At 38.1% G+C, this 13,862-nt stretch overlaps 1 protein-coding gene across 3 annotated transcripts in view; it reads right to left on the minus strand.

The window, feature by feature from the left end:
• NARS2 (asparaginyl-tRNA synthetase 2, mitochondrial) overlaps positions 1-13,862 on the minus strand; it is a 156,453-nt gene that overhangs the window by 27,555 nt on the left and 115,036 nt on the right. For all 3 annotated transcript variants that reach the window (XM_020972289.2, XM_020972288.2, XM_020972291.2), the window contains 2 exons: positions 13,161-13,227; positions 11,981-12,118 (listed from right to left, as the gene is read on the minus strand). In XM_020972289.2, coding sequence (XP_020827948.1) covers positions 11,981-12,118; positions 13,161-13,227 — 205 coding nt within the window. The remainder of the gene's footprint in view (positions 1-11,980; positions 12,119-13,160; positions 13,228-13,862) is intronic.

Consider the following 13,862-nt stretch of genomic DNA (forward strand, 5'->3'; position numbering starts at 1 on the left):
GATGGTCATCTACTTGAGAGCCAATATGCCTTCAGAAGGGGCCAAAGAATGGTTAACATGGTGTTTACTACCTAACTTCAAGAGAAATGCCAGGAGCAGAACAGAAGTCTGCACCAATGTCTGTCAATCTGACCAAGGCCTTTGATACTGTCACTTGCAAGGGTTTGTGGAAGATCATGGCAAAATCTGGTTGCCCAGAGAAGTTCATCAGTATTGTATATCAGTTTCATAATAGCATGCTTGCCCAGGTTCTGGATAATGGACAATGCTCTTGTGCTTTCCCAGTCACCAACAGAATGAAGCAAGGTTATTATTTTCTCCCATGCTTTTTGGCATGATGTTTTCAGCAATGTTGTCAGATGCTTTCAATGAGGACAAAAACAACATTAAGGTCAGCTACTACACTGACAATAAATTAGTTAACTTGAAAAGGTGACGAGCTAGGAGTAAAGTGGAAGGAGAACTGATGCACGATATTTTGTTTAATGAGTATTTGTACATTCAATGCAGCCTTGGAGGCTGAGATGTAGCAAAGTTTGAATTGATTCTCTGTTGCTTGTGCTAATTTTGACCTAAAAGAAAACAAAGGTTCTTTAAAAGCCAGCACCACACCATCCATATGTGAAACTGTTGGTTACAGCAAATTATGAAATTTTGAATGCTGTGGATAAGTTCACTCATCTTGGCAGTATACTTTCCAGGGATGTACACACAGTTGATGAGATTGATGCATGCATTGCCAGAGCTAGCTCAGTGTTTGGGAGGCTCCAAAGGAAAATGGGAGAGAAGAGGTATTAGACTGCCTACCAAACTGAAGGTCTATGGAGCCACTGTGATGACCTCATTGTTATATGCTTGTGAAATCTGGATAGTATACTAGCGCCATGCCAGGAAATTGAATCGTTTCTGTTTGAATTGCCTTAGGAAGATTCTGAAGATCACTTGGCAAAATAAGGTACCAGACACTGAGGTCCTTTCTTGAGCTAAACTGCCAAGCATTCAAATTCTATTGCAGAAAACACAGTTCTGATGGGTTGGCCACATTGTTTAAATACCAAATATACATTTGTCTAAAAGACTTTTACAGAGAACAAGGCAAGAAATCACACAGCAGTCAGAAAAGGTGATACAAGGACACTCTCAAGGTGTCTCTGAAGAACTCTGGAATCCATCGTGGAAGACACTGGCAAAGGACCTCTCAGCATGGTAAGCCTGTGTCAAAGAAGACGCTGCGCTCTATTAGTGAAGCAGAACTGTAGTAGCTCCAAAGAAATGTAAGATGTGCAAATTTAGAGACATCTCCACTCCAAATGTTCACATAGATTATTCGTGCCTGACCTGTGGTAAGAGCCTTCCAATTCTGATCAGCCAGAATTAGACACACTACACCTTGACTCCAACACAGCGCTATCATTTTAAGGACAACAACCAACCATTCCAGTACTGTGATGGCTGAGTCCAACTGTGGTGGTTCCACCATCCTTGATGGTGAAGAGTTTTTTATACAAATCTTTTGACTGTTGTCTTCCTTCTAGCGTTACCCTTAAAGCCCCTCAGGATGACTTTGCTTAATTGGGGCTCTTATCACTTTCCTTTAAAGTCTTTTTCTTTAACCCTCCATTATATTTTTCCTATTTTATGAAGTCATAGTGTTCATAATGTTGCACTTTGTCTCTCCATGAAATTTCACAAATGATATTTTAAACTAATGTTGCCTTTGGCTTCTATACCACTGCTTGATGAGTGTAGCTGATCCTCATTATTTACATATTCTATATTTGTGAATTTGCCTACTCACAAATTATTTGTAACCCCAAAATCAACACCTGAGGCACCTTTGCAGTAATGCATGGAAACATGCAGAGTAGGGAAAATTTGAGTTGCCCAACACACATTTCCAACTGAGGTCAAACAAAGTGATGCTCTGCCTTCTTGTTTCAGCCCTCCTACTAAAAAGAATTGTGTTTTTTGTGGTCTATTTAGTATCATGTTTTTCACATTTTTGTGTTTTTTTTTTTTATTGATAATATTGCTGTTTAAAATGGCCCCCAAGAATAGTGCTGAAGGGCTGTCTAGGGTTCCTTAGCAAAACAAGGCTATGATGTGTCTTATGGAGAAAATGCATGTGTTAGATAAGCTTTGTTCAGGTATGAGTTATAGCGTTGTTGGTCATGAGTTCAATGTTAATTAACAATACAGTACATCAAGAGAAAGGAAGAGGAAATTTGCTGATCTGTACATGAGGGTGTTCCAGAAGGTGCTAAGGAAATGTTGTGACCAAAGGCTCATAGGAACCTAACCCTGTATTTTCCCAAGGAACAATAGTTCAGTATTCACTAATTCAGTGTTTGTGGCAACTTCATAAAACATAACTACTACCACGAATGATGAGAATCATTTGATAAGTAGCTTTTCCTCCCTTGGGTTCTCTCTGTTATGGCAACTGATTCATGCCAGTACAAAATAACCATGATTGGCTTTAAAAAAAAAATAGATGTGAGAAAATACTCCCATCCTACACCGTTGCAGAGGTTAAGGTCTAAAAGTCCTGAACACTGTATGTATTATCAAACTTTTTCGAAATTTTGATCAGTTATATTGATTTTTTTTTCTCTTCTTGCTCTTTTCTGTCATTAAAAAAAAACTACTTGTTATATGGGATGGATCTCTGGGGAGGGACAGGGGAATGGAAACTGGAGGAAACTATAGTGATGTTAAAAAAACTCAAAAGATTAGTAAAAACATTTTGAAAAAGTGACTGATGTAATGGATGAGGGAGAGAGAAAAGTACAAGATGACACTAGGGTTTTAGCTGAAAAAGTGGGTAGAAGAGGAAAAGAAGATACCACATGGAGCCATGGTTGGGAAAGTCCAGTGAAGCTGGAAGAACAATGAAAACACAACTGGCTTGGGCGTTTTTGCTTAAAATGGAGGTTCTGAGAGGAACCAGACAATCAGAGTAAGAAGCAACAGGGGCAAAGGTATTCTTAATGTTAAGAAGTCCAAGACTGGAATGAACATCTAGGATAAGGGGGTATGGTAGAAAGTCCTAAGAGTCAGGACTGGAGGCTAGAGATGACTGAAAGTAGAGTTTAAAGAGAAAAGGTCAAGGATGAAGCAGAACAGCAAGTTGGCTAATCAGTTAAAACCACTACTGAAGAACTGACATTGTTCCTCTTACTTTAGAATGATATGTCCTTCTAGTTTACTAAACCTGAAGGCCTTGAGAGTCACAAGTATCTACTGCATTTCTATAAATCCTGTGAAGATTCAAAGTGAGTGAGAGGGGTTGGGACAACAAATAAATACTTCTATAATTCCACTGTTCTTTCTTTTCTCATACAAAAGAATATTCAGATAGAGATGAGACACACAGCAAGGGCTAGAGACTGCACTACTCCCAACATCCTGAAAAATATTTCATAAAATAAAGCCCTGATGTGGCTATGTGGGTCTTATGTCCATATTGACGCATCTGTTTCCAGTTTAGATACGTGACTTACTAACATGTCTTTAAATTCTCTTTCTCCTGAGGAAGATTAGTCAAAATTGTGAGGAAAGAATACAGTTTAACTGTGACCCTTTCCTGATAATATTGCACTTTTATGGCAGGAATAGAGAGAATCCAGGATGGTTGGTGTAATTTTCTAGACAACCTGGTAAATGCTCAAATGAATCTAAACAGGCCCTTAAAAATAAACACCACCTCCCCAACCGAAAAACAAACCAACCAACCAACCAAAACCAAAAAAACAAAAAAATGAACTTGCTCAAATCTGACATAAGGGGAACTAACTGGAGATGTCCCCATGCTTGCATTCTGGCAAAAGGAGAAGAGTGTTTGCTGGCACCTCTTCATTTACTTTTAAATGACTGCTATCTTGGCTGGAACCACACAGCTGCAATGGCATGTTAGCTAGAAATAGCTTTGGTATCCAAGCAGAACAACGCCAGTCTCTATTTATGATACCCCTCCCCCCTCTAACTCCTACTTGTGGGGTTCTAGTTAACTGCCTGAAAATAAGGTGCAGGCCTCAAGCCATGGAAACACATAGAGTACAAGGCAAGAGTAAAGCCTGAAGCATATATCTTTTTCTGTGCTGGCTTCAAAGACAAAGGGGAAGAATGTATTTCCGCCAAGACTCTTGACCCCACAACAGCTGCTTCACTACTCTTAATTACAGATGAAAAATTAAAAAAAAAATAAGCTCCTTACCCATTTTCCTCCCTGCAGGCTGTCACCAGTCACATCACCCACTCTTAGTAAAAGAGAAAAAAGTTTTGCTTTCCACAAACCATAGGAAATATATGTACAGTTTTGGGCCTACTTGAACCTTTGCTATAAAAACAACCAATGCTAGCAGTGTTTTTTGCCTTGGACAAAAATTAAGGGACAGAGGAGAGAAATGTGTTTTTAATGTGATGGTATGGAAAGAGAGATAAGCTGTAGCCAATGGCTAGCATTCAATTCCGGCTAGGACATGAGGTTACTGCCTTCCCCTGTAGAAATAAGCAAAAGTTCTGAGAGGGTTGTAATTGCTAGAATAGGTTTATTTTCTCATCATCCCATGTCTTTTCCCAAACCCACCCTCTTATGACTGGTTGGTTCTACTCCAAGAGATCTCTAATTAAGAAGATCCAGAAGGCATCACCTGGTTCAAGTTACAGTTACAGTAAAAAATCAAAGCCTTAAACAGGAAATAATTTTTTACTAATGACACCATGACTCTTCTTGTCATCCAAGTTTGAAATCGAGATTCATCTACTCCTCTCTCTCTTTCATCTCCTGTATCTATCTATTATCAATCCTATTGATTCTTTCTTTCTCTGAAATACTTTTTGGGTTCATTCCTTGCTTCATTCACACTTGTCACCATCTTGGTCTATAATCCCATTATTCCATGTCTGGTACATGCAACAGTCTATTAACTGGTTAATTTCCAGTATAGCTTGCTCTCAAATCTGCCAGATAAATCCACATTAAATTATCACCTTCATTTATGTCACACTTTTTTCCTTCTTCCTTCTCTCCAGTTAAAAAATGACAATGGCTCATTATTTTCTACTGCATCACATCATACCACAGTCTTAAAACTACAATGAATTCTTTAATCAATCAGTAAGCATTTATAAGAGCCTACATCAGCTACTGTGCCAGTGAAGGTAATACAAAGACAATAATGAAACAGCCCTTGCCCTTAAGGAGCTAACATTCTATCTGGGGAGCCCATGAGCACATATAGAAGTACATACAAAACAAATAAGATGCAATTTGAAAGGAAGCATTAGAAGTCAGAAGGATCAAGAAAAAGTAGCCCCGAACTGTATTTTGACAGAAACCAAAGATTATAAGGGGCAGAGAGTAGGAGGAACTATGTTTCAAGCTAGAGGTGAGCTTGTGCAAAGATATGCAGAAATATGGTGGAAAGTTGTATATGACCAAAAGAAGACCAGATTGTTATCAACTACAGCGTGCCTGATGGGTAACAATTATGTTAAGGCTGAAAAAAAAAAAAGGCTGGACTTCGGACGTGGAGGGTTTTAAATGGCAAAATGAGTTCGCATTTGATCCCAGAAGCTACAGAGAATCACTGCAGTTTACTGAGTCAGGGAGTGAATTGTCATAAATGCTTTAAGAAAATTGCTTTGGCAGCTATGTGGAGGATGGACTGGAAGAGGGAGAGAGTTGAGTAAAAGGGACCAACTGGGAGATTATTGAAATAGTCTGGGTGAGAGGTTCTGAACTAGGGTGGCTTCTCTGCTAGTAAAGATAAAGCGATGGTTGTCCGACATGACAACTGACTGGTTATATGGGATGAGAGGGAGTGAGGGGCTGAGGATTGCTCCAGGGCTGTAAAACTGAGTGACGTGCAGAATGGTGGTGCTCTTGACAGAAAAAGGGAAGTCTGGAGGAAGAATGAATTCTGGGGAGACTAATGAGTTCTGTTTTGGATCTGCTGAGTTTGAGATGCGTTGGAATATCCAGCTGGACCTGTCTAACAGGCAGCTAGCTGCCCATGGTAGTTGATGAGCTCATCCTGCATATAAGGCGCCCTGTGAACTGGCTACATTTTACCCATTCCACCTTTTCTCCAACTGCCTAGCTTAAGAATATGCAGCACTCAATTCCACCTAGTGTTGTATTAGCCACTGAACTTGCTATGTTCATTTTTTGTCACTCGTGCCACATAAAATACTTTCTTTTCCCCTCTCTCCCCTAATTTCTTCATTCCAATCCAAATTCCACCCAGATTTCAAGGTCCACTTTCTATTCCATTTCTTCCATGACACCCTCCCCAACTATTAAGGCCCACAATGATTTTTCTCTCGTCTAACTTCCTTACAGGAAGTTACTTCATTCATTCATTCATTCAACAAGCATTTATTAATGTAAACCAACTATGTGCCAGGTACTGTAGCAGTTTCTGTACCAATAAGTTCTCTGTTGAATCTATGTATGTCTTGCCTCCCTGATGAGACTGCAAAAGTCTTGGTGGCAGGAGCTATTTCTCTTGGATATCCTTAGTTCTTGTGCTAAGCACATAGTAATTATTCAAAGAGTAAACTACTAAGAACCTTCTAATCCCCTCTCTCAAAGCATTTTTCTTATATTCTCCCAGTTTCAGTAGATCACAAAATTTGTAGCCAGAAGAACCTGTAGGGACCTGATGTGGTATAGTAGAAAGAACACTGGATCTAGGAGTCAGAGAAGCTGGATTCTAATCCTAGTTCTTCCATTTTCTGTATGACTTTGGGCAAAACTCTTGCCCTGCTGGCCCTCAGATGGACTACATTTTAAAAATTTCTATCATCATATGATTATGTACCACTACCTAGTCCTTTTATACATAAGGAAACAGGGACAGTGAATGGAAATTACTTTCCCAAGGTTACACAACTAGTAAACAGTAGGGCTGGGAATCAGGTCTTCTGGTCTCAAGTCTAGGGCTCACTCCTCTGCTATTTTTAACTACAGAGAGATGTCTTTCTTCCTTATTTCCTACTTCTTTTCACAATTTCCTTGTTTTCCTTCTCTCCCAATACCGCACACTGCATTTGCTCACTCAACACTGCACACTCCATCAAGAGACTTAAGAGGTTTTTATGCCTACTTCTGACCCAACTGCCTTACCTAAGTATGGAAATAAGGAAGAGACAGAGACCAGAGGAAATAGTTTGGCAGTAAGGCCTAGGTAGTTAATAATACAAAGATATTACTTCTCTTTGCTCCTATTATATCCTCCCAGATTTTGCGAAATTGAATTGATACATCTTGGTGAAATTTAAAAAAAAAACTACTTGGTAAAGCCTAGAAAGACAAAGTTGCTCACCCTCATCACTGACATTAATTTCCTGTACAGCTACTCAAGAGAGGGAAAAATGGTGATTTCTCTTCCTCCATTATTATTCCTAATTATTTGAAGCTATTATTGCTTTTAGCATTGATATAATGGAAACCAATGGGATAGCCAACCATTCCCAAGATAACTCACCTAGCTATCATGGTCAAAAGTTCATTATCTGGCTGAACTGCTAATCAATAAATCAATACTTACTGATCACTTTCTATGTTCTCAAAGCTTTCCTGATCCTTTAGTACTGCTGCTCTGATTTCCAAGGTTGTCATGACAATATACAAAAGAAGTCCATACCAGGCCCAAGAGAACCACTTAATCACATGTGGTTGTAAATGAATGTCTTATGTATCACTTAACCTCCCAAGGTAGGTCTGGAGGAAAATGATATTTTATACATTTAGCTTAAATTCACCCGACTGAAATATTCAACTGAAATGTTCATTAAATACCTACTGTATTCAAAGCCCTATGCCTAACGCTGGGAATATAAAAATAGATACAACATAGATTCCACTTCTCAGGGAGCTCAGAAGCTAATGTGATGTGATGTGTGTGTGCATGTGCACGTGTACAGATATAGATATAAAAGTGAACTGTGATATAAGGAAAAATGTGCTAAGAGCAAAGAAAGGTCAAACCATAAGGCAGAAAAATTTGAAGTTAAAGATCACTTTCATCTTAGCTTGAGATGAGTGAGTTGTAGAAGGTTTTATGGAGGAAATGGTACCTGAGTTGGGAACTGAGGGAAGGGACTTCAAAAGAAAGTTGAGAGTTGATATGTGCAATACATTTTAAGCATGGGGGATGGCACGAGCAATGGAAAAAGTAGAAGGGAGCAATCAGTGATAACGCTGGAAAACTAGGATAACAAGAATGATCTTTTTCCACAGCAGAATTCAAGAGTCACTTATGCTGCATTTAGTACTTCTCATGTTACTCTTATGCTATACACAACTGAGCAGATCCTTAGGATATAGAGAAGGGTGTTATCCTTAAAAGATAACTCTATGACTACAAAAGCAGGCCAGATGCTATAATATGTAGTTTTAAAATTTGTAATCACAAGTTCAGTGAGTGAAGATTATTCAGAATAAGTCAGATTACACATTTACCAGGATGCTTCCCTTTCCTTTCCCTAGGGAGGCCACCTGTGAAATGCACCTGTCTTAATTTTTTTTCCCATCGAACCACACCCATTACAGAAACTCCTTCAACCTCACCCATGAACCTGTCAAACACAGTCATGCAAATGGAAACAACACACAATTTAGCCACTTGGCCCTAAGCCTACTCATTCAGTGCTGAAAAACTCAAATGAGAGGCAGAGGATTCAGTAGCTTTCAACCATGCACTTTACAGAAGTGGGACTTAAGGAACTACAGAATTCAATAAACCTTGGCAGCCAGTGGAGTGAGACTATAGTTCAGGACTAATGTAACTGGTTTAAATAAATTTAATCTGTATGATTCCAGCGCTGAGATCCTGTGCACTCAAAGGCCACATGAACTGAACAAGCAAAGCACAAGTACACTGAAATCTCACTAATGTCTCTGGGGTTCATGGCATGAGTCCAATTTCTCAGTGGATTCTAAGTGGTTTTCTTGTATTTATAAAATGTAGTTTTTCTCTTTATCATCATTCAAGACTTCTAATGGGTTTAATATTATAGTGGGTCATGATATACCATCATATATCCATAGTATTCCATTTATATGTATATATGTTATTAAACTTAACCATGAAAAAAATTTAAAAAAACCTTAACCATGCAAAAATTCTCTTTTTAGTCTCTTTTAGACAATTTCTTTCCCTTATCAAGTATTTGAAAAGGGTCAGAATTGTTCGTACTCTGAACTTTGTTATATATGGCGTAGGTTATAAAAGAAAGTGCAGTCCCCACCTTGGAAAAGCTTAAAGCTTAGTTAGGGAAAACAATATATATAAATGCATATGTATATGAAACCTTGGTGTATTCTTGAAAGTATGTGATCAAATTCTAGAAGGTCTGATATAGATTCTGAGAGCTGTAGGAATTCACAAAGACAGAATGACCATTTTGGGCTAGGTTTGGGCTAGGTTTGAAGGAAAGTTTCAAGGAAAGGTGGAGCTTAAGTAGAGGACTTGAAGGAAAAAAAGGATCTGGCTTGACAGAAAGAAGAGGGAAATGTATCCAAGTAAGGGGAATTTCAAGGTATTGTGCAGAAGAAAAGAAGCAGGATCAGGGATCACAAGCATACTTTTTAGCTAGGTGGTACAGTGGATAGAGCTTTGGGCCTGGAGTCAGGAAGACCTGAGTTCAAATCCAGCCTCAGACACTTACCAGCTGTGTGACCCTGGGCAAGTCAACTAGCCTCAATTTGCCTTAGCTTTTGTACTTGTAAAAAGGAGATAATGGTGCTATTACCACCTACCTCCTAGGGTTGTCGTTGTGAGGATCAAATGAGATAATATTTGTGAAGCATTTAGTACAGTTCCTAGAACGTAATTAAGTGCTATATAAATGTTAGCTGCTATTATTATGGCTTATTAAAGCTTCGTGAACATAAAGTCAAATCCCAATTATTTAGGATTTTATCAGTGCTCAACAAGGACTCCTCCCAGCTGCCAACATCTGGTTGTACTTCACTATTCATCAGCAAATTTACTACAGTGAAAATATAGAGAGAAGGTGAAACAAATCTATATTGTTGTTCATGATCTCTGAATAAGATTCCAATATAATAGATGTATTTTATATACATATATAATAGATGAGACAAGAGAGAGAGAGAGAGAAGGAGAGAGAGAGAGAGAGAGAGAGAGAGAGAGAGAGAGAGAGAGAGAGAGAGAGAGAGAGAGAATACATGTGTATGTTGGGAGGGAGAAGGTTATCTATTTTGATTGAGGGCTCCTGATGAACAGAAAAAATCAATCATTGTTGACATAAATCAAAACAAATTCTAACTAGATGCAGAAAGAACACTGGAATTATAGTCAGAAGACCTGGGCTCAAACACTGGCTTTGCTACTTGCTATGTAAATCTGGACAACTTACTTAAACTTCCCTGTGCCTCAAGTGTGCACATCAGAAAAAAAGTAAATGGAGTAAACAGGCTATCTCTAAGGTTCTTTTCAACTCTAAACTATGTGATTCTAATTACCTTTACTGAATAAAGATAAATATAGATTTTGCATTTATATTCAGATTTTACATTTTAAAAATTAATAACAAGCAAAATATTTTATATGAACATATATATATGTATATATATGTGTGTGTGTGTGTATATATATATATATATATATATGCATACACACACTGCATTTCCATATTATGGACAATCAAGGGGAGAAGACAAAGGTAAAGGAAAGTGGAAAAAAGAGACTAAGAGGAAAGAATCAACCAAAAAGAGGGAGTAAGACTGGAGAGAAAAAAGAGACAGTGAAATGATAGAAAAAAGAGTGAAGAGAACAAGGAAGCAAAAAGACAAAAAAGCCAGTATCTCTGGCTCCTCATTCCGTCTATCGTCCCTCAGAAACCTCTCCTGTTGAATGATCCAAGCTAACCTCATTTGAGTTGTTTGCTCCCATTACGTAGCCTTCCATCTTACCTTCCCTGCAGCCAGTCAGTCCACCCATCTTGTCCAGCCTCCATTCTCTTTACTTCCCTCACCTCCATCCTAGTTCTTCATTGTCCATCCCTCTTTCTGGTCAGTGTAAATCTTTTAACTAGAACTTGGCAGGCCGGAACATTGGTTCCCTTCCATTCAAAATTACAGTAGAATATGGAGCTTCATACCTCTCCCCCTGTTCTCTTTCCTCCCATCTTACTAATATAACCTACCTGGTATGCAAAATATCCCTTTTTTATCATAACCCCTTCGGCAAAAGAACTGAGGCAAGGACATGCCTTTGCATTATAATTGGATCTGTATCTCATCTTCACAGTATCATTTAATTTCAGAGTTGGAAAGGATCTCTGGACCAGGAGTTGGCAAACTATGATCCAAGGGCCAGATCACAAACTAAGAATGTTTTTTGCATTTTCAAATAATTGTATATATCAAAACAGGTGGTGGGCAAGATTTAGCTCAATAGTGCTAAGTGGTTTGCTAACCTTTGCTCTAGATCAGAGGTGTCAAAACTCATGGCCTACAAAACTCATGAGTGTAGCCTAAATTAGATTAAAACATAATTGGGAAATGTATAACAAAATACAATAAAAATATAATTAAACACAGATAATTTGTGCTAAAAGTAAATTTGTGATTTTCTAAGTCAATATGCAGCTAGCAGGGATACATTTCTATCTACACCACTAGCCTAGTACAACCTATACCTGAAAAAAAAAATCAACATGAGTTGGAAGCTTACTTTCTCGTTATATTTTGGGAGAAATTTTATTCATGGATCTTAAATAAGAGGTGGTCAACAATATTTAGTTGATTTACTTTCCATAGGCTAAATGAAATTAATTCAAAGATAAGGACCTAGTGAACCTCAACTTCCTCAGTTAGAAAATAAAGGATGAATTATCTCTAATGTCCCTCCTAAGCTTTCTTCCCAGACTGATATTCTATGTTTCTATTTAGATCCTGGGTGAAAGGGATGTGAAACTTTATCTAGACTATGTCTTATCTTACGGTATGCTGAGGTTCATCTTCATTATCCCGCATATAAAAGGGCTTGAGATCAAAAGGATAGTTAATAACAAATACTGGAATATTGCCGCAGTACTCCACCAGATACTTTTCATGTTCAGTTTGCAGATCAACACCCCACTGTAATGAATGAGAAAAAAAAAATCACAGTAAGAGAGGGGGGACTCCCTCAAACAAAAGAACAGAATGTATCTTTCTAAACACATAAGCAACCTGAAAAGAAACCACAATGCTAGGATCAAACTGTGTTTAAGGATGAATTTTCCAAAATGGTTGCTAGCCCATGTTTAGTACTTATGTGCCAAGTCATGCTTCTACTCATCTTTGGAGGATCTTGCCTAATAATCAGAAAGATTTTCTTGATATAAAACTCATATCTTTAATCTTTATATCCCATTACTCTGGTGGTCCTATTCAGTTCTTGATTCCCTTTCTTTTTTAGTGTTTTCATACTTCTAAACCAGACAAATTCTTTTATAACTTTTTATTCACCTTTTTATCAAATTAGATAATTATTTCTTTAATCCTAATACTTCAATGCTTTATTTTTCCATCTTAAAAGCAAGGCATGGCTATCAACCAAAGCAAATATACCTAATTTAAAAAAAAATGTTACTAAGAGAAATTACTTCAAGCTCCATGAGGGAAAGAAATGTCTATTAATTGTACCCCCAGAGCTTAGCACAGTGCCTGGCACATAGTAGGCGCTTAATAAATGTTGACTGGATCACCTTGTGAGTTGAAGAGGACAAAAGACTGACCAGTCAACAAGCATTTATTAGGCACCTACTATGTGCCAGGCACTGTGCTAAGCGCTGATGATACAAAGAAAGGCAAAGCAGTCCCTGCTCTTGAGGAGCTTCCAACAATACACTCAAGGAGCTGAAAATTCGCGGTAGGGAATGGAGTGGGAAATGATGAGCTGGTGGCTGGGCCCTCCTGAAAGGAGCACTCTGATGCCCATCCTCTCTAATCAGAGGGAAAGAAGAGCCCCGGGGCAGAGGAGGTATTAGTTTCAGAAATGCTGTCATCTTTCAGGATGAGTTTCTAGATAAAATGATGAAGTCCAGGAGAACAGCCTGGTGGGAAATGATGAGGCGGTAGCCTTGGGAAGACTAAGGAGTAGGATTAGCTTTTCATTAGCATGGAAATAATTACTCACCTTGGGGGTGAAGGTGAAATTCTGGGATGCCTTCTTTAAGATTTCCACAGCCTCTGTATAGGAAATTCTGGGGAGAAAGAACGGAAGTTGAGAAATGCCAAGAAGATGTGCCTATCATTATTAACTATTCTATCTCATATAAAAGGCCCATTTTTACCAACCTTTACATAAATTCCTACTGCAACATCCTTCTGTCTCTACTTGTTTTATTTTAATTATGTGATCTTTATATTCAAATCATATATACATTTTTGAGTAAAGGGTATAATGTGCTGATCTAAACCTAATTTCTGTCTTCCTGCTTTCCAGTTTTCCAAGCAATTCTTTTCATCTGGAGGTGTTCTTCCCCAAGTGATTTCTATACTTGGCTTTATTAAACATTGACATATTGAGTTCAATTATTTCTGATTCTTCCTTTTCTGCTGATGTGCTTTGTAACTAATATCAAATAGTTGTAATAACTAATGATTTACAGTATAATTGAAGTCTGGAAGTGCTATTTCCCTCCTCCTGCTTTTTGTCATTATTCGCCTTGATACTCTTCTAGACCTTGTGTTCCTCCATATGGATTTTGTTATTATTTTCTTTACCTCTACCAAGTGCACACTTGGTGGCATGATCTGTGGTTTGGTTCCTCTGGTAGTCTGATTTAATCTATACCACCAAAGCTGAAGATTAATTTAGGAAGTATTATAATTTCCA

This window comes from Phascolarctos cinereus, unplaced genomic scaffold (assembly GCF_003287225.1).
Source record: "Phascolarctos cinereus isolate Bilbo 61053 unplaced genomic scaffold, phaCin_HiC Scaffold_726;HRSCAF=1367, whole genome shotgun sequence".
In the NCBI taxonomy this organism is placed as follows: domain Eukaryota; kingdom Metazoa; phylum Chordata; class Mammalia; order Diprotodontia; family Phascolarctidae; genus Phascolarctos; species Phascolarctos cinereus.